The sequence below is a fragment of the Phalangium opilio genome, unplaced genomic scaffold, assembly GCF_054372755.1.
Source record: "Phalangium opilio isolate 3A_F unplaced genomic scaffold, DU_Popi_V2 ptg000089l_1, whole genome shotgun sequence".
NCBI lineage: Eukaryota > Metazoa > Arthropoda > Arachnida > Opiliones > Phalangiidae > Phalangium > Phalangium opilio.
Window position 1 is genome coordinate 6,320,844 of NW_028324194.1, and position 19,233 is coordinate 6,340,076.

The following is a 19,233-nucleotide window of genomic DNA, read 5'->3' on the forward strand; positions in this document are numbered from 1 at the left end:
TATCAGTCTAATTTTTTTAGTGATTTGCCTCTCGGCCAGGACAACTCACTACAAAGGTATGAAGTCAAAGATCTTAATATTCCACGCACATCAATCGCCAGAATTTTCCAAATAAAAAAATGAAAAGGAACGTGACCACCAAGGTTTTAAATTTCAATGTGCTTGTCAGCTAAACTGTTTATATTTTTCGATTTGCCCTACTATTTTAAAGGAGATGTCTTTGTTTATGTTTAAGTATGTCTCAAACCCTTTTTGTGGTTGAAAAACATTGTCTTACATTTTACACATACTTATATAATTTTTCAGATTATCAGATACCAATTATTCATAGAAAAAACGTTGGTAGCGATTTGTTAATCTGTTGAAAATGATGAAGTTGAAATGTAAGATTACTATCGGCTTGACAGTCAGCCCGTCCGAACATTTTTCTTACTTTTAAACTATTACTACCTAAAGGGAATGAGAACCTACGTTTGAAAAACCTCTGATTTATATAATGGTTATTTGGCAATATGCATTTGAAAAAGCTTCATATGAAATTATTTGAAATGCACTTTTTATGAAAGGGTAAAACCTTTCCCGTAGGCTGACGGTGTATATTTCTAACGCGAGATGGTGCCACTCTCTCCGCTATCAGAGCTAGAGTTTAGACTGGCGACTGTCGAGAAGCTCGAGACACGCATAGGATTCCCGCTTTTTTCCTCACGTCATAGTGATGTCATCAAACGGGCGAACAAGCTCGACAAGACAAAATTATTGATATATCGTAACTGAGTTTTCGTGATTTATCAATGGATTTTAAAAATAGAAACTTTGGTTCAATTATATTAAAAACTTGATATTTTGAAAGTAGAGACTTGAAACTGTGTAACATAATACCACTTTCGTGGTAAAATATGGTATGAAATTTTAAATTCGCATTCCCTTTAAAACATCTAATATCCCTGCTGGTAAGAGTATCTTTCGATATTTCCAAAGACTGTCTAGAAGTAGATAATGGGAGAAGGTTTATTCTTAAGCATGGGCTGCAAAAAATTTACTTCTTTGCAGGTCCTCTCTAGAATTACAAAGTCCGTGCTGTAGCCGATGGAGGATGGCGTGCTGCCGCCTCGATACTGGGTTCAGGTTTTAGGCAGTGAAAATTGGGTAAATGGAGCGTGTACTATTCTCCTCGAATTAACTCGACCAATGTATATACTTCAACCCTCTCTCTCTCTCTCTCTGCTAAATGAAGCGTTCATGAAAGTGCTCAGAAGCAATAACCTCGACACGTATGCCTGGCGTGCGCGGCGCTACGACCCAAATTGAAAACGATCAACTATTTTGCATAATAGAATTTCTCTTTTTTCCAACGGAATCAAGTATCTTTACACGCTATCTTAAAGATCGCTAAATTTTGTAGATAAACGTTTAAGGCGAATATTTCCTCTAACACCCGGTAAATTTTCTCCATCATTAAGTGGCTTAAGCGATCAGATTTGGTATATCCCTTTTCAGGTTATTTAACTTATTCCTTCCTTCAAGTATCGTAACAACAATAAGTATCACATGCGATACGTATCGATAAAAGAGTTGCGTTTCAGAGAAAAACATGTAGAAGCGACCCCTGGGAGCACTATGAGAAGGAGAACCAAATTCTTAGACATCCCCCCTTTCAAAACCGGTACTGATCTGTGGCTCGATATCAGAGATTCACACATGCGCAACAGAGATGGAAAAATTCAGAGAAGTTTTTTTAAGGCTAGTCTTCTCAACGGATCACGTGATGTCTGGCTCCTCGGCTGTGCGCCGAACTGGGTGCGCGTGAGAGAGATACTGGGCTGTGCCGTTTTACTTACCTTCTCTCTTCCCTCCTTGACTCTACTTCTTACACGTTCTCACAGTGGGTGGGGAGGCAGCACCAATAAGTGTAAACACCAAGGAAAGATCACGTGATGTCTGGCTCCTCGGCTGTGCGCCAAGCTGGGTGCGCGTGAGAGAGATATTGGGCTGCGCCGTTTTAGTTACCTTCCCCTTTCCCTCTTTGACTGTACTTCTTACACGTGCTCACTGTGGGGAGACAGCACCAATAAGTGTAAACACTTAGGTAAAATAGAATTTTAAACTTGACTGAAAAAGGTCCATTCTATAACACGGGAACTAACCTTCCTAAAGAATGTAGCTTTGCGTAGATTGAAAGTGACATACTTTCCGCTATTACGTTTCTAATGACTTAAGGATGCTTCTTGAATCTCGATTAATGCATAGTGAGAAAGAATGTTAAATTGTGAACGTTTAAGCTATCGACTTATTAGTTTTCAATCGAGAGTAATTTAAATTAGCTCAATGTCAGCTTTATTTAAATAACAAAAATCATCATCATGAAGTAAAACCCATTTCCAACAAAAAGACCTTTGTCGGTAAAAAGTCACGTCCTGACAGTGCAGAATCAGGAATATTGCGAAATAGATTCTACACATATTAGACAAATACTATTAGACGTTAACAACCAGCAATAATAATACAGGCCATAAAGTTTACAGGCGTTGCCTTTGTAAAGCTACTTTTAAATGCTTACTTTTTTCGGAAGATATTGACTACTATCATAACAGCTTGTCATGAAGTGACGTAGGGGAAACGTCATAGATTCTCGTAAAGCGACTCCTGGTGAGGCGTTTTCAAAGGCTAAGTACAGACTAAATAGTAAGATGGACTACTAAACAGAGTGTTGTCAATTCTCGCTCGTTGTTCTCGAACTAACTCGAGCTGTAAATCTCTAGCATTACGAAGTAAAAGTAGTTTAATACTTAAGGAACATATCTTATAAACTTATGCTACTATTAGTCGTGACATTCTCAAAGATGGCCGCGGATTCAAACGAAAAACCGTAAAATCCTTGTAAATAATATCTCCTAAATTATATTTTGTACAAGCTTGAAATTTGGGAATAGAAATAGATTCAGTAAGTTCTCTTGGTAAGTGAAATTTTAGGCTTATTGCTTCAAACAAAAACGATGATACAGGGGGGGGGGCTTAGAAGTGCTTGAGAAAAGTTTATTCGGATTGCTTTTATTGAAGGCATGCATTGCTGAACTTACCAGTTGCAATCAGATAAACATCAACAGACGTGATCTATCAAATTGGTTTCTTGTATTGTAACTGTTTTTTCTCTTTAAAAGTTTTTGAATTTTTACAGTATATGTTGCGAAAGAATCTATTTTAAAAACAATATCATATCAATTTATATTTTTCAAAACAGTTAAAACAATACAACAATCAAAAACCCTTCATTAAAGGCAGTATGAAGTCTCATCTAAGAGAGCTACCACTCCGTTAGAATAAAGTCCTAAAATTATATGGTTGGCAACTTTTCAAGAAATTTAGCGTCTACCAATTTTTGGCCGAAAACTCTTCGTTTTGTACGAACAAGTTGCGAAGAAAAGGAAAGGATAGTGTGCGATTCGGTATTTGGATGCAAATGTGAGAGAAGCCAGTAGCGATCAATGGGGACGAAACTAAGGGGAAATTCAATAAACGCTAACTCTGAAAAAGCTCAAGTCTGCTGGCCTGGCCACGCGAGTTGCAGCTGTCGAAAAAGTTTCATCCGATATCCTATATAGCCAAGGCCTAACACCCTCAATTTTGCGCTTTTTCGGCCATAATAATAACAGCATCTTCAGCCTCTCCCTATCTATCCGGTACTATACTAACAAGTTGGGAAATCAAAATTTAAAACCTCTCCGAGTCGAGACCACTTAAGAGGTTTATCTTAAATAATTAAATAAATTTAACTGATATTAATTATTTTAATCGCCAGTAATTTAACTTAATTCTAGTTAAATCGTTTTAAGAAACGTTATTCTTAATATCATCAAGCGTATGCCTCTTTAACAATTTTTTGGAAATTTAGGGTATATAAGATGGCCGATTCCCTACAATGGGTAACAAATAGCGCAATTGCATGAACCTTTGGTGGAAGCCGTGCCATTGGAAGGCTAAACGTTTCTCGTAACCCTTGCCAATCGCCGCGTACTTCTTAAACCCTAACGATGATAATGGAGTAGAAGCTAGTATTGCTTTCCGTGAACTGCGAATACGGTCCGGATATAGCTTACACGTTTGCGCCAATTTTCCAACTGCAAACGCTGTGACAGACACACAGACAGACATGCCCAGTGCAACACTTCTCAGTAACGTAATCGTCACTAGGAGAGGTGAAAAATATAACCATGGAAAGAGTAGATTGTAACGTTGAAAAATTCTTATATCTACAGGATGTCTCACTATATATCTAAGCTTGGATTCTACTATTGGAAAAAATAGAGTAAAGAAATAAACAGACGTCTCCTTCTTACTTTTATATAAATATTATGTTTTCCTTCAAAATTCACATACTGTGATATCCTACGATTCAACTTCTTCGAACCTCAGGGACCGTTCATTAGCTACATTACGAAACAAATTGAAATTTTGAACACTCCTCTATCGTAACACTACCATAATAAGCTCTTCCACGGAGTACGTCATCCCCTTTATTATAACCGAATTACCGAAATAGTTTAATTATAACTGTTGAAGAAAAAACGAATGCAGCTACAAAAGACATAAATTCTCAAGCCAAACAAGCAAATTAAAGCTACCATGAAGCGCAATGATCTTCAATCTTTTTCTTTTCCAGTAAATCCCTGCAAAAGTTTAATTAAAATTTAAAATGAACAAGTTTTGAAAACCAAAATATTACCTCTCCGATGCAAGTGGAAGAATATTTCCCCATTTAGTTTCCCTGAACATGCAACTTCTATTGCTATTTCATGGTAAGTTCCTGCCGTTTAAATTATTAAAGCATAGCGCGGCTCCTTGTGGATCCCCTACAAGGGGACTTTCCTGCTTAACTCCGGGTTTGGCTTGTCAAAGGCTTGTGGGCGGGATTTATACATGCACGTACAAATGCCTCTAGCTTCGCCAAGCCAAAACTGGAGTACGTAACGAAAGTCAACTTGTAGGGGATCCACTGGAGCCGCGCTATGCTTTAATATGAATTTTTCAAGTGCTTCAAAAAGGTGTATTTACAACTAAGTTGGCTTCTAAACACCCGACCTCTCGTTAATAGTTAACAATAGTCTTAGTTTGTCAGCAACAATTAAGCTGCAAGAGAATTTACAAATAATCATGGAAGCTGTAATCCGACGGCATCTATAACCTTAATCAGAAGTAGGATAAGGACTAGAAGTAAAGAGCTCTAGCATTGGTAATAGATCCTGGCACTAGTGAACAAATTTGAGAATTTTATGCCGCTTCCATCGCGCCTACTCTAGAGAGAAAAAATTGGTCGAGTTCCAAAAACATTTCCAACCCCCTTCCCTCAACCTAAAGCCGCGGAACACGGACGTGGGTGCTTGAATCTAGTTCGGCCGTCTACCGCCGCGAGCGTCTCACGTTTTGGAGGGAAAATTCAGAAACCGCTACCAGAGGGCCAACCGTCGGTGTGTTATCAAGAATATTCACTTTCGCCAAGTGAAGAATTTGGTTAGCTCGATACTTCTAGTCCCTTATCTTACTTCTGCCATAATGTCTATCTAAATGCGTTCATGTCAATAACGTTTTGCATTCATCACTTGGGGAGGTAAGAAGCTGTAAAAGATGCTATCAAACAAACATACTTGCGTCACACTCCGTTTCACAATCACAAACCAGTAGTTCACGAGCAATTATTGAATTCCTAAATATATCTATATTAATTATGAAACGGAGATGTTTTTTAGAATTAGAAAAACTAAAATTGAATTCCATATTTGACTAGTCAGATTTTTTCGAAAAGAAAAGAACGGCTAGCTATGCCCTTCAAACAAAATTATATTTAATGGAAAAGCAATAATTTTTACAACTCCAGAAATTCTCTTATAAGGAAAAAAGGCGATAAAAGTCGTAGCATTTTCAATTTTCGCAAAGAAAAAACCTCTAGAGAACAAAGAACAGCATCCAAAGAAGGGCATATCTAATCTGGAGCAACAATCAAAAGCTCTCAAACAAAGGCTTGACGAAAATTAAAAAAATGCTTTCAACATTTGCATCCCTATACATTCAGGGTCTAACAAATGATTGCGCAGTATATGAAAAGGTTAATGCCCTATATACTCTTGGAACCAACGTTGCTTTATTCAATTTGATATGAGATGGTGATAAGGAAATAGAAACTCAAAATTGTACATCTAAATTTCGTAGCAGATTACCATCGTAACAAAGAAGCTAAACCTTTCAAAACTTGTATGTGAATGCTGGGCCGGGTTTGTTCTTTTGAAGCTATTGAGTCTCAAGATCAATATTTATCACAAGAACGAAAGGGTTCACTCGTACCCAGTTCACGCTTATATCCATAGCGGCATAAGGTCAAAAGATATGTTCCATAAGTTTGTCACTGGTTACAAACTAGAGCTTGTCATGAAGTGAGGGAGGTAGGTCATAGATTCGAGGTAAAGCGACGCCTGGTGGGGCACTGTCAAAGGCTCAGTATAGACTAAATAGGCAGATGGACTACAAAATTAACCGAGTGATAGTCTGCAATTGTCGCTTGTCGTTCTCGAACTAGCTCGAGCTGTAAGCCTTTAGCATTACCAAATGTGGATGAGAGGGAAAGTATGACATTGGCCATAGAGCCTGTGTTAAAAAACGCGCACATCAAAGTTTCGCCAATAACTATTTAGTTTACTAGTGACTGATGGATTTGCAATCTCGCGACTGAAAGTAGTTCAGACATTTATGCTCCTTGGTTTAACCATAGCTCACTCGATCACGCGCATCGCGACGCAAGCTGCTCGCGCTATAGCTAAATCACTGAGATTTGTTTTAAACGTGTCTAGTTTTATGTGCTCTTCTATTGCTTCGATAACCTTACTTAAATCCATATTATACCTTCAAATTCTTTTTAAAACATTACCAGCTACCCTGTCCTGACTACAAACACATATCGAGGAAGTTCTAGCATACACAATAGCAGACAACGGTAACCGCGTAACCGCGAATTAACACAAGACCTATTTCAAGGGAGTGAACGGGCCCAGTATAGCTACGCCAATAAAACGGTCAACTACGGCGAAACTCGGATGACTCGCGACTTTTGGCCATTTTCATACTTTTCCTCTCATCCACTTTTGGCATTACTAAGTATCAGAAGTGTTTGTATGATAAATGTAGTCGTAGTTCCTCCTCTAACTACCGGTTCCAAGTGTTAGTAGGTTGGTGATTGCCATTTATATAAATTCCCAAACTTCATCAAAATCTTTGTGAAGTTTATTATTTAGGGTTGTTATTTTTAGAAATACACCAATTTAAGTATGATTTAATATTACTTAATCGTAATTTGCTTGTTTAATGCTTAGCCCGTTTAGTGGTTTTATATTTGATCCGCCATTACAAAAACGTTCCCAAAACTAAGCAGTTGAAAGGTGGTTTGAGTCTATTTATCTCATTTCCCGTGTGACAAGATTAATGAGAAAATGCGAAATGCAAAATAGGGGTTTATCTAGCGGATGTTGTTTGTTATTCCAAAAGTCCCAAGAGAAAATAAGTGACTGTAAGAGTTTAATCCTAACAGGATGATACTAAACAAAGACGCCCTTCGTCTTCAAGGTTAAAGGGTTATCGGTTGCATAAACCTCTGCTCTTCTAGTCAAAGCGTCAAGAATATACCAGGGATAGATGTGATTTTAGAAGCAGGAATGGATTCTAACAGAGTAATCTGGGCGCGCGTCTAAGTCCCAGACACCCTTCCTTGGACGGGACGGGGGTTATGAAAGAAGAGGCGGGTTATAGCGAAAGAGGTAAAAGGGAATGACGTATTTTCGCCGTCCCCGTCAGCAACGTCATCAAAACGTAGTTTAAGTGAGCAAATAAGATAATTTAAAGTTTTCGTTACGTGTTGGAGGGAGGGGCTCTATACTGGGCTGTGAGTCGGAAATACTAACCGTTCTCCATTACTGCTTCTAAAATTAAATCTATCCCTGATTATACTAAGAAAAGCTGGACTCCCACGTGCTTGAATATTGCATTTAAGGGCTTGACAATTAGTATTATAAACCAATGGCGGATGGCCAAGTAGTCTTCGTTTTTAAGACTTATTAAATCATAAATATAAGTTATAATTTAATTTTATAGTTAAAGGGATACTTTCTTTTAATTTCATTGCAATAAATCCCTATAAGGTTAATTTATTTCGATAGATAGACAAATAAGGATTCTGAAAATATATATGTTTTTATATTTTAGTTTAATTAATGATTTTTAAATTACGATTAAAAGATCCAAAATGCTCTTGTTTTGCGATCATGAGGGCACCTGGTGACACAGAGCCGAACCACCGTAAAACGTTACTAGTTCGTCTCTACCAATTTCGACTTCATAAGTCTCTAAGGCTCCGTAGTGTTTTTCCTACTGGTAGGGAGATTCATTCTGTGAGCGCAGTATGATACAGATTGACGGGAATTGGTATTGCTGCACACCAAATTCTTCTACTTCAGAAGAACTACCCTCAGATTCGTTTATTATAAATTGTTCCGAATTTTCTGAATCCAAAGAATCAGAGTTCGAACTTTCATCCTCAGATTCAGGACCAGAATGATCAGAAATACTTTCTCGTCTGACATTCTTATGCATATAAGCAGACGACGATTCACCAGGCAAGTTGACCTAGATTCTCGTTCCTACTACTTTTTACTCCTTAAACGACAGTTTTCATTCCAACTACTACCAACCAATCAGAGGCCGAACTTTACCTACGTAGGTAATGGGTTGAAAATGGTGGCCGATTTTAAATCTGGCGTTCAAAATTATAATTTTTATTCACGTTTATTTTAATTAATAAATTTTTCTCGCGATTTCTACTGACCCCCATGTTTTTAGGGTTGGTTAATTTATAGAAAACCAATGTTAGTGTGACCAACTCAGATATATCCGATTCTATCCCTTTAAAATGTATTTTCAATATAGCTAATGTCTTGAAATTAAGCTGTATGGCCAGGAAACTAACAATTTGCTAATAACACAAATACTTTCGTCAACAAATTCAATCATAAGTTTATAAGATCTGTTCCAAAAGTATGACACTTCGTAATGCTAGAGATTTACTGAGAGCTAGACAAGCAAGAATTGACTTCACTCCGTTTTGAAGTCCATCTTTCTTTTTATTCTGTGCTTTACGAGAATCTATAACGTTGTACCTACGTCACTTCACAACAAGCATTCAGTAACCAGTGACAAACTAATGAAACATATCTTATGAACTTATCATCCAAAGCATTTAAAATTACCAAAAATTAAACAATACATGAAACGTCCTTTTTTATGTGTCTATCGTGTAATGTAAAACCAAATTCTTCGGATGTTATTGCTGTCCTGTTGTAATTTAAATCAGGATGGCTCAAAATTTGTAAATAATTTTAATATTTTATCCAGATAAGATGCAAAGTAGACAGAAGACGTAAAAGTATGAGGCGCGCTCAGTTTATTCTAGATTCAATATAAATTCTAGTCGAATTCGTGGATGGGTATCGATTTGAAAGTGACCTTAGTATTTTTCTAGGGCTGGGCCAAAACGAAACTTTGCAAATAATAAGGGCATGTCTATATTGAAAATCAAATCTCGAGTGTTGAGACTGTTCGAGAAAACGTCGGTTGGCTGCGGAAACTTCAAAAATACGAAATATTTGAAAGGCGGGTGACACTCGAAGGAAAAGGCATTGCCTTTTGGCCCCTGCATGCAGTTAGAGAAAGAAACGCAATAAGAGAGGCGTCCACTCAAAGCGGCCGAAAAACAAAGGGATCCGATATGTCGAGAATATAAGGGAAGAAAAACATTTCAATAGCTCTTCCTTTGTCTAGCTGTTAAAAAAAAATCTGCTATCTGCTAAATATCTCTTACGAAAATCGATTCATCAAATTATAGAATGTTCACTGGGTTAAACTTTGCGAAAACGTGATTAAAACATATTTCATACGTTAGTTATGATCTTGATGAAGCATTTTTATACATGTACATAGGATATGTTCCAAAAGTTTGTCACTGGCTACTGAGAGCTTGTCATGAAGTGACGTAGGTGAAACGTCATGGGTTCTCGTTAAGCTTCGGCCAAGGTCTGTATATGCGCAAAAAATTGCACTATTGAGCTTCGGCTAGTGAGGCGCTGTCAAAGGCTTAGGGCAGACTTAATAGGAAGATGGACTGCAAAACCGAGTGTCGTTCTTCAACTATAGCTCTCCGTAAGTCTCTAGCATTACGAAGTATATAAGTGTGGAAGATATATTATAAACTTATGATATTAGTTTGATTCATAACTCGGTTATGTTCAAACACGATGAGCTCAAAAACGAAAGGTAAAAATTAAAACAATCATTGAGTCACGTGATCCAGAGACTCAACCAATCGGCGTTGATTACGGGAGTGGTGCCCGGAAGTCGAAATGGAATTAGGCTTAATAATATTTTTTAGGAGTCGTGCATTAAAGCCAAATTGGGCTTAGAAATTTAGTTTTTTTTTACTAAAAAGCCGTGAAAAATAAATTTAGACTGAATTTTTTTTATAGAAATGGTTTAAATAATGAATGAGTTTTTCGAGAAGTCTTGGTTTGGACCAAGGCCGAAACAACAAACGTTATGAGTTAGTTTTATCAATTGACTGAAGGTTCATATATTGCAATTTTTCTTTAAATTTTTTTCTTAATTTAATCGGAGCCTCCGGGATGAACTAGGCCCATGCATGTCAAATTTTATGTGGGGAAATATCCAGTTTGTTAAGGAAAATATTTTCACCATAGATGGCGCTTATTTTTCCGTTGTGACAGGGGTCTTCCTTAAATTATCGGTGATATTTTAGGGGCTAGACATAAAATTTTTATGATAGAGAAAAGTTTCATCCTAAAATTAACGTAAATGTTTTTGGGGCTATTCACTTTTTACTGAATCTTTCGGTTAGATGGTATTGATGACAATAAAACAAATTATTTCAATTAAAATAATTCAGTAAGAGTAATGAAAACGTACACTTACAATCCGCGCCCTAATACTTAAGCAGTCGACAGGGTCACGGGGTTGAACTTTGTTTATTTTACGGTAATATAAGCGCCCCCAAAAGGGAAAACACGGCGAACTATATTGGTTAAAAAATATTCTCGCTTCGCCACACGCATGGGCCTAGTTCATCCCGGAGGCTCCGATTTAATCCTTAATAATTCACTCAACTGATTTTTCTTTTAATCGATTTATTCCCTCTAAATTAATTACGCTTTTCAAGAACAATTCCATTTTCCTAAAACATTTTATCAGGAAATTAATTTATCGTTATGGGATTAACACTTATGGCGAAGCTACGAATTTGATAACTTAGTCATAAAACTGTAAGTCAGTCTATTTGATATCTTACCTCGTTTTTTGGTAATTTCGAAAGTGTGTTCTTTTATACGTCTTGTTTGTTGACTTTGTTCTATTACAAGTACTAAGCGCGGGAAAAGTTTTCTCGCGGTGTTTTCTAACGACCCCCACTAGAGAAAGAGAAAATCTCATGACGCATTTATACTCGCATCGTAGTAGATCCGATGGTTCCAGAAAAAAATAGTCCTCCACAACGTTGAATAGAAATCTGCTGAAACTTTTGGGAAATTTGTATGTGAGTTAAAACAACTTCAGTTTAAAGTTTCTTGAATCAGATCCAATCTATAACACATCGCAACGTAAGTTCAAAAGATATGTTCCATAACTCTGTCACTAGAGCTTGTCACATGGAGTGACGTAGTTGAAACGTCATATATTCTCGTAAAGCGACGCCTGGTGAGGATGTCTACTGTCAAAGGCTTGGTACAGACTAAATCGGAATTTGGTCTGCAAAACTAACTACAATTCTCGCTTGTCGTTCTCGAACTAGCTCGAGTTGTAAGACTCTATATCATTACTAAGTATAGGAATTGTTATACTTATGGAACATCTATATATATCTATATAAATCAAAGTCCTGACTGACTGACTGACTGACAGACTGACTGACTGACTGACAGACTGACTGACTGATAATCAACGCCCAGCCCAAACCGCTTGCCCTAGAAGGCTGAAAATTTGCAGGAACGTTACTCATAAGTAGTAGGCGCGTACTAAGAAAGATTCCCCCCAATCCGCCGCCATCTTAAAAAATGGCGACCAGAAATGTAAAAAATCTTCTCTATGCAACAGAGTCCGCGCGTTTCAAACGATTTCGCAAATATTTAGTACACTGGTTTCCCTTGACCTATAGGCGGGTTGAATGGTCTTTCGGGTTCGATTTGTTGCCATCTTTTTAAATGGCGGCCAAAAACTTAAAACCCTTCTTTATAGAATAATGTCCGCGTGAAAAATAATAAAAAATGTCCCGACGGGCTGACGGGCAACGCCGAGTGCCCTCGCTCCTAGGGTGCTACAAAAATATCAGTCACCAGTAAAATCTACCCATTATTTATATCATTTTGATGGAAGTTCTTATTACACGCGAGCGAGCCGCGGGTAACAGCTAGTATCTTATAAACTTATGATCGCAGTGATAAAAAATTTGTGAAGTACCCCAAAAATATAATTAAAAAAATGATGGTGAGAATGGAATTCAATAAATTTTGCTATTACAGTTTAGTACTAATTTAACTGTCAATACGCGTTTGAGAAAGTGAACGCATTTTAACTTTGAAATGGCAAAACTAGGCCTACAAGTTTTACAACTGAAAACTATTTTTTGAGTTGATAATTTTAATTTTCATCAATCTTCAGTAATGATTTGCAAATGGAAGTAATTCTTCAGTATTAAATTCCACCTAAGTCTATTCTCACAAAATAACTCTTCTAAATGAAATAAAATCCCGTGCTATTAAAACCTTGGATGTAAATATATCAAAGCAAAACGGATTTATGTACTAAGAACGTGGGATCATAGCTTTAGCCTTTGGTACCATCCTCGCATACTTTATTGAGAAACTTCGTCTGCTTATATTTTGACTCCACCCACAAATTCTGTATATAGCGACTTCTAACGATCGAAAATGTAATTTTTATCTCTATTTTCGTGGTTAAATATTTTTTTCCGAAATTGTGCCAGTGGTAAAAAAGCAAAAATGACAACAATGGGATAAAACTCTCGATTTAGTGGAATTAAGTTTTAAAGTTAAGAATATAAATAATTGATGTTTCTTTTTTAAGCATCTAGTTTTTCTTTCTTTGTATATTTAAGCACGAAAATAGAGATATACAGAATTTGTGGGTGGAGTCAAAATATAAGCAGACGACGTTTCTCAATAAAGTATGCGAGGATGGGTAGTGAATTTGCTACCTTCAACGGATCAAAGTACTCATCTGGCTATCGCTTCTCGTACAGGTAATAAGCTTCCTTTAGAACAACTCATGAGGCCTAAACACTGGCAACCCTTTACTGATCACTGTTTCTCGAAATCATTCTGATCCTCCGTGCTACGCTTTCACAAGAAATAATTTTAAAATCTATATCCATATCCAGAAATGTTTTGGTCGTGTTTCGAAATGACCTTCTAGATAATTTCGCACTAAAAAGTACCTCGAACTCTCAACCAAGTTTCATTTGCGAAATTAGATTTTGCGACTTAGAAATGCAGATTATAGTATAATGTTATCAGTAAAACAGAACGGCGCAGAAACTTCTTGTGGATGGAGCGATGATACATAAGTAGAAGGACCTTGTATTACGTCCCTTAGTGACGTCAAAGGAGCCCAAGTTCGTTCATATCTTCAAGTATCAACCCTATACAGCTGACGGGTCACTTTTTCTTGGTAAAGAGGACATTTTTGGTGCATTCAACCATCTTATCTACATTGTAGAGTGGTCGTTCTATTGCGTTGGTACTTTGGGAAGCGTGTGAAATCTCTTCGGGGATAGAAGATTTTGAATCTTTTTCCGGTGGTACGCGGTGTTATTTTGTAGGTTTCGTCGTAAAACCGCGAGCGTGGGAACCCTAATCTCATTTCTTGATGCTTAACCGTCCCATATCCTTCGCCCGAGGCAGCCTAAGGTCATTCTAAGATGTACGTCAGCCTTTTTCATCTAAAATCTAGAGTGTTCTCGCGTTTATACGTTCGCATCGGCTCCAAGGCAGTCATAAATGAGTAATCCGTAAAAGCAGTCACTAAATGCCGTTTAACCGTTGCTTGTAGCAGCGAAGGTCGCCTGACCTGAACTATGAACCCTAGGATCAAGTCTCCAAAATCATCGAGACAAATTACCAACACACCCCTAACCTCTTGTGAGAAGCAGAAATATGCTAGGTGGAACTTAGAGGGCCCCATAATTGAAACACAGCAGACTAACTATATGTGTTTGGCAATTAATAAACTTTTATCTTGGTACAGTTTTTTACAGAACCTTATTCCCCATGAGCTGGATGAAGTATATTGCCAACAATTCGAGCCAATCACGACGCGTGTGCGTTCGCGTGACGTGATACCATGGTGATACAAATAAGTTTTAGCTTTATGGACAATTAATGAATCGACTAATCAGGGATTTCCATATTTTCCAAGTGAAGTCTTCCGTTTAATAGTGAAAATTGTGCAGCTAAAATATTTGTTATATTGTAAATTGATAACTTACGTAAACAAGTTGGGAAAACCAAAATAATACCTCTCGAGTCGAGACGCGGACTATCTACCTACTTTTTTTACCAGAATATGCAGCTAAAATATTTGCTATATTGTAAATTGATAACTTACGTAAACAAGTTGGGAAAACCTAAATAATACGTCTCCGAATCGAGACGACTGTTGCTATTTCTTGATAAGCAACTACATGTGTTAAATTTAAAACATTTCTATTTTTCTAACCGCTTTATAGGCCTAGTTCAAAAGAGATATACACATATACAACCATAAGTTCATAAGACATGTTCCATAAGTATAACATTTCCTATAACGTCCTAATGCTTACGAGAACAACCAACACGCGGTTCTGCAGGCCATCTTCGTATTTGGACTGTTTAAAGCCTTTGAGAGCACCTCAAAACTCACCAGGCGTCGCTTTACGAGAATCTATGGCCTACCTAGGTAACTTCATGAAAACCTCTCACTCAGTAACCAGTGACAACTTATGGAACATATACATATCTATGGCAATACTTAACTCCTACAAAAGACGCTAAAAAAGAAAACAATATCTTAAAATGATTCCAATATACAGTATTTCAAAGGGCTTTCACATAATAAAGTTCAATTTTTACTACCCTAAATTATCCCTTTAATTGAATGGAAAGAGACGAATAAGTTCTCGAATATTGGCACAGACCTATCTTCGAATTTCTTGGATTTTAAAAACAATAATAGCTAATGGTTTCCAAATCTATTTAGAAGCGAATTCTTTCGTCTTCGATGGAAGAATCTACAAAAAGTCTTTATTCTCGACCGAAGGACTACATTAAATCCGCTTATTGCTTTACTCTGATTATTTTCCTAGACAACCTCGGTAGAGAAGAGACAACGGCCATGGAACAGATTCCCTTAACGTTTATTATTACTGCCAAGTCATAGCGACATTTTTACTAATGTAATATTGAATGGATAAGAAAACGGGAAATCGAGTTCTAGCTTTTAAGCCCCGAATAACAGAAAGACAAGTACTTTTTTGTAAAGTTCATCTTCTTGAGGGACCGCGCACTTGCCCACATTTAAATGTTACTCTTCGTTTAACACTTACCTTTTCAAACAAATATTAGAGTGTGTGAATGTGATAATTGAAAGCTTTGCTCTTATAGATCAAATTGCAAAGCAAGAACAAGTTGGGAAAACTAAATAAACCTCTCCGAGTCGAGACGCAATTAAGAGGTTTTTCTTCAAAAATTAAATAAATATAATTGATATTAATTATTTTAATCGTCAGTAATTTACCTTAATTCTAGTTAAATAGTTTAAAGAAACTTTATTCCTAAAATCTTTTCAAACATAGCTATTGTTGACGTTTGAATTCAAGCGTATGCCACTTTAACAATTTTGGGAAATTTAGGGTATTTAAAGCTATTGATTCACAGTAAATGATTAGAAAAGCCGCATTTGCGTGAACCTTTGGTGGAAGCCCTGCCATTGGGACGTTAGACGTTTCTCGTAACCCTAGCCGATCGCCGCGTACTTCATAATCCTATCGATGGGATTAGAAGACAAAAATGGTTTTCTTCGAACAGGTTTGCTCCGATATGCCAACTGCGAACGCGGTAACACACACACAGACAAGTCCAGTGTAATACCTCTCCGTGACGACATCGTCACTCGGAGAGGTAAGAAGGTAAATAAATGAGCGGGTAAAAAAATTCATCGAACTTAAAGAATTAATTCATCTCAGGTCGCATGAACCAACCAGTCAGTGTTAACTAGTCTTCGAGTGACCTTTTAAACCCTGAGAGCAAACTGGAAACCACTCACAACCACTTCTTCATAATATCATAAGTTTATATAAGATATATGTTCCATAAGTTTGTAACTGGTTAGTGAGAACTTGTCATGAAGTGACGTAGGTCATAGATTCTGGTAAATCGACGCCTGGTGAGGCGCTGCTGTCAAAGGCTTAGTACAGCCTGAATAGGAAGATAGACTCCAAATTTAATCGAGTGTAGGACTTCAATTCTCGCTTGTCGTTCTAGAACTAGCTCTCAGTAAGCCTCTAGCATTACGAAGTATAGGATGTGTCAGGAGCAGATGACAAAGGAGTCTCGGACGCTAGCTTCCACAAAATAGAGGGCAATGGCACCCGCGTACGTCACAGCTGTAGCGGTATCGTTTGCCTTAGACGCGCTATCAGACATTATAGCAGACGATGCTTTTGGTGGATTATATCTGGCACCAAAGTCTGCTGGGAATTTGTTTTGTAATAACGGACTAATGGTGGCTACTGAAGTTCGTCTTATCCGATCGCGACATAAATATACACAATATAATTATACTTTATTCAAACAGCTGTAACCGTTGGTATTAAGATAAAGATAAGACTAGGCCTACATTTTGTTACTTTAAACCTACTAAATAGTAAATTAAGTCCAAACTAGCAGAGAAACCCAGGTAAGCCAAGGCTTAATTAACAATTTGTGCCCACTGGAATGATTGGGCTCGGGTTTTCAAATTATAAAGCAAGGTTTTAAAAGATGCCGAAACACAATCTTATATATGTGTTTTAGGGCCAAAATATTCCGTATGTTTTTGAATTAATTAACTGGTACAAGAGGTTGGAAACGAAATCACTGTCTCTTACTTTTTGGGTTTTAAAAGATCGTGAGTGATTTCTTTTCCCAACCTCTTGTAGCTATCATTTAATTCAAGACGAAATTAAGAAAAAATTGGCACTGAAACACATTTTAGTTTTTTAATAGTGTACATACGTTACTCGCTGGGCTTTTCATTATCAATTTTAGTCTAAAAAAAGATTAAAAAGCCGTTGAAATCCATTTTTAACTCTAATACTCGTTAAGCCTAGGCTAATTATAAGCAGACGATACGTATTTTTAAAGAGAGGCTCCAGACGCGATTTCCCAGATCTCCTTTCGAGACTTTGCAGCCACGCTATTGGTTGGAAAATAAAGCTCAAATTTCCTACGAGAGGGGGCACTGGCGTAATGATTTTGGTTAATAACCGTGACGTTCGCGGATCCCATTGCCCTCTACATTATGGAAGCTAGCGTCCGAGACTCCTTTGTCATCTGCTCCTGGATGTGTTATACTTACGGAACATACCTTATAAACTTATGATAAGATCTATGGCATTTTTTTTTCATCTCTTTTTCAAATTCTTCTATGAAGATAATTTTTTCAAAATTGACTTACTTTAAAGACGCGATTAAAATGGAAACCAAGTTTCCTTAAGACCATTTCCGTGTTTTCGAATTAAAAGTATTTCGATATAATTTTTATCAGCTTAAAAATTGAGCTTGCATCCACAATTTCATGCTGGAGCTACAAAATGATAAAAATGGCTGTAGAAGCTTGCCTTAAGGCCTTTTTTAGCCTCAAAGAATCGAAGGTGCAGTTAGTTTCATTGGAGACGTCCGACGTATCAGTAAAGTCATAAGTTTGTCACTAGTTAAAAACTGGAGCTTATCATGAAGTGACGTAGGTCATAGATTCGAGGTAAAGCGACGCCTGGTGAGGCGCTGTCAAAGGCCTGGTACTGACTAAATAGGAAGATGGACTACAAAACCGAGTGTATCTGACTGTATCACAATTTAGATATTCCCTTTCATGAAATTCAAATATAGTGGAGTAGTTTTATTATTTGTGATCAAGCTGGTGTCTAGTATTATCACCCAACCCTTGGGTCATCTTGTTTGAAGGCACTCAAATCGGGATTTCTCAGCCCAAGGCTCAAGTTCTTAATTCTCTATAACTAGATCTCACCGCCTGAGCGCGCGCGTGCACAACCACCTCTAATTTGGATTATTACAAAAAACTTCCAAGTGAAAAATCATTTCTAAAATCTTGGAGTAAAAAGCTAAAGGATACTAACTAGTCGATTTTTTAAGATAAATAAAGCAAGCATTTTACTTTGTTGCAAAGGACCATAAAGGGTTTGTTTCACCATATAGTATTGGTTAAAACTTATGTTTATAAGATATGTTGCTTAAGTATGACATTTCCTATAATTCATAATGCTAGAGACTTACAGCTCGAGCTAGTTTGAGAACGACAAGCGACAATTGACCACATTCGGTTTTGAAGTCCATTTTCCTATTTAGTTTGTAGTTAACATTTGACAGCGCCTCACGTACCAGTCCTCACTTCATGACAAGCTCTCAGTAACCAGTGACAAACTAATGGAACATATCTTATGAAATTATATGGTTCAAAAGATAAGGGTGGGTTTGCCGGTAGTCAAAACAATTGTCCTTCGCGACCTCATCTCTACTTTCATGACGAATTCACAAAGCAATGATTATTGCAAAACGTTTTGACCGTAATATTTAGTTTTCAAGAGAAATTTAGTACTATTTGGTTTTGACAAATTAATATAAACCGAAAATGTCGGTAAATTTTGGAAATCCTCAACGAGGTGAAACGTCATAGATTCTCGCAAAGCGACGCCTGGTGAGGTTCTGTTAAAACCTTAGTACAGAATAAATAGGAAGATGAACTGCATTATAAACCGAGTGTAGAACTTCAATTCTCGCCTGTCGTTCTCGATATTTTATGTTCCATAAGCATAATTAACCCTTCATATTAATTTATCCTTAACTATTATAAAACAATAGTTTTTTA

General features: G+C 37.1%; 1 protein-coding gene across 9 annotated transcripts in view; it reads right to left on the reverse strand.

The window, feature by feature from the left end:
• The window catches only part of LOC149647208 (uncharacterized), a 172,120-nt gene extending 157,297 nt beyond the window's left edge, over positions 1 to 14,823 (reverse strand). For 3 of the 9 annotated variants that reach the window (XR_016371889.1, XR_016371894.1, XM_089850074.1), the window contains exons 1-2: positions 13,310 to 14,823; positions 11,390 to 11,614 (exon numbers count right to left, since the gene is read on the reverse strand). Coding sequence is in view for 1 of the 9 variants with exons in the window: in XM_089850074.1 (XP_089706200.1) it covers positions 11,390 to 11,529 (140 nt within the window). In the remaining 8 variants the exon portion in view is untranslated. Of the gene's footprint in view, positions 1 to 49; positions 2,050 to 2,144; positions 4,549 to 4,619; positions 4,665 to 4,720; positions 8,115 to 11,389; positions 11,615 to 13,309 lie in introns of those variants that run through there. The other 6 variants (XR_016371890.1, XR_016371896.1, XR_016371893.1 and 3 more) reach the window with 5 other exon arrangements.
• Positions 14,824 to 19,233: the final 4,410 nt, after the last annotated feature.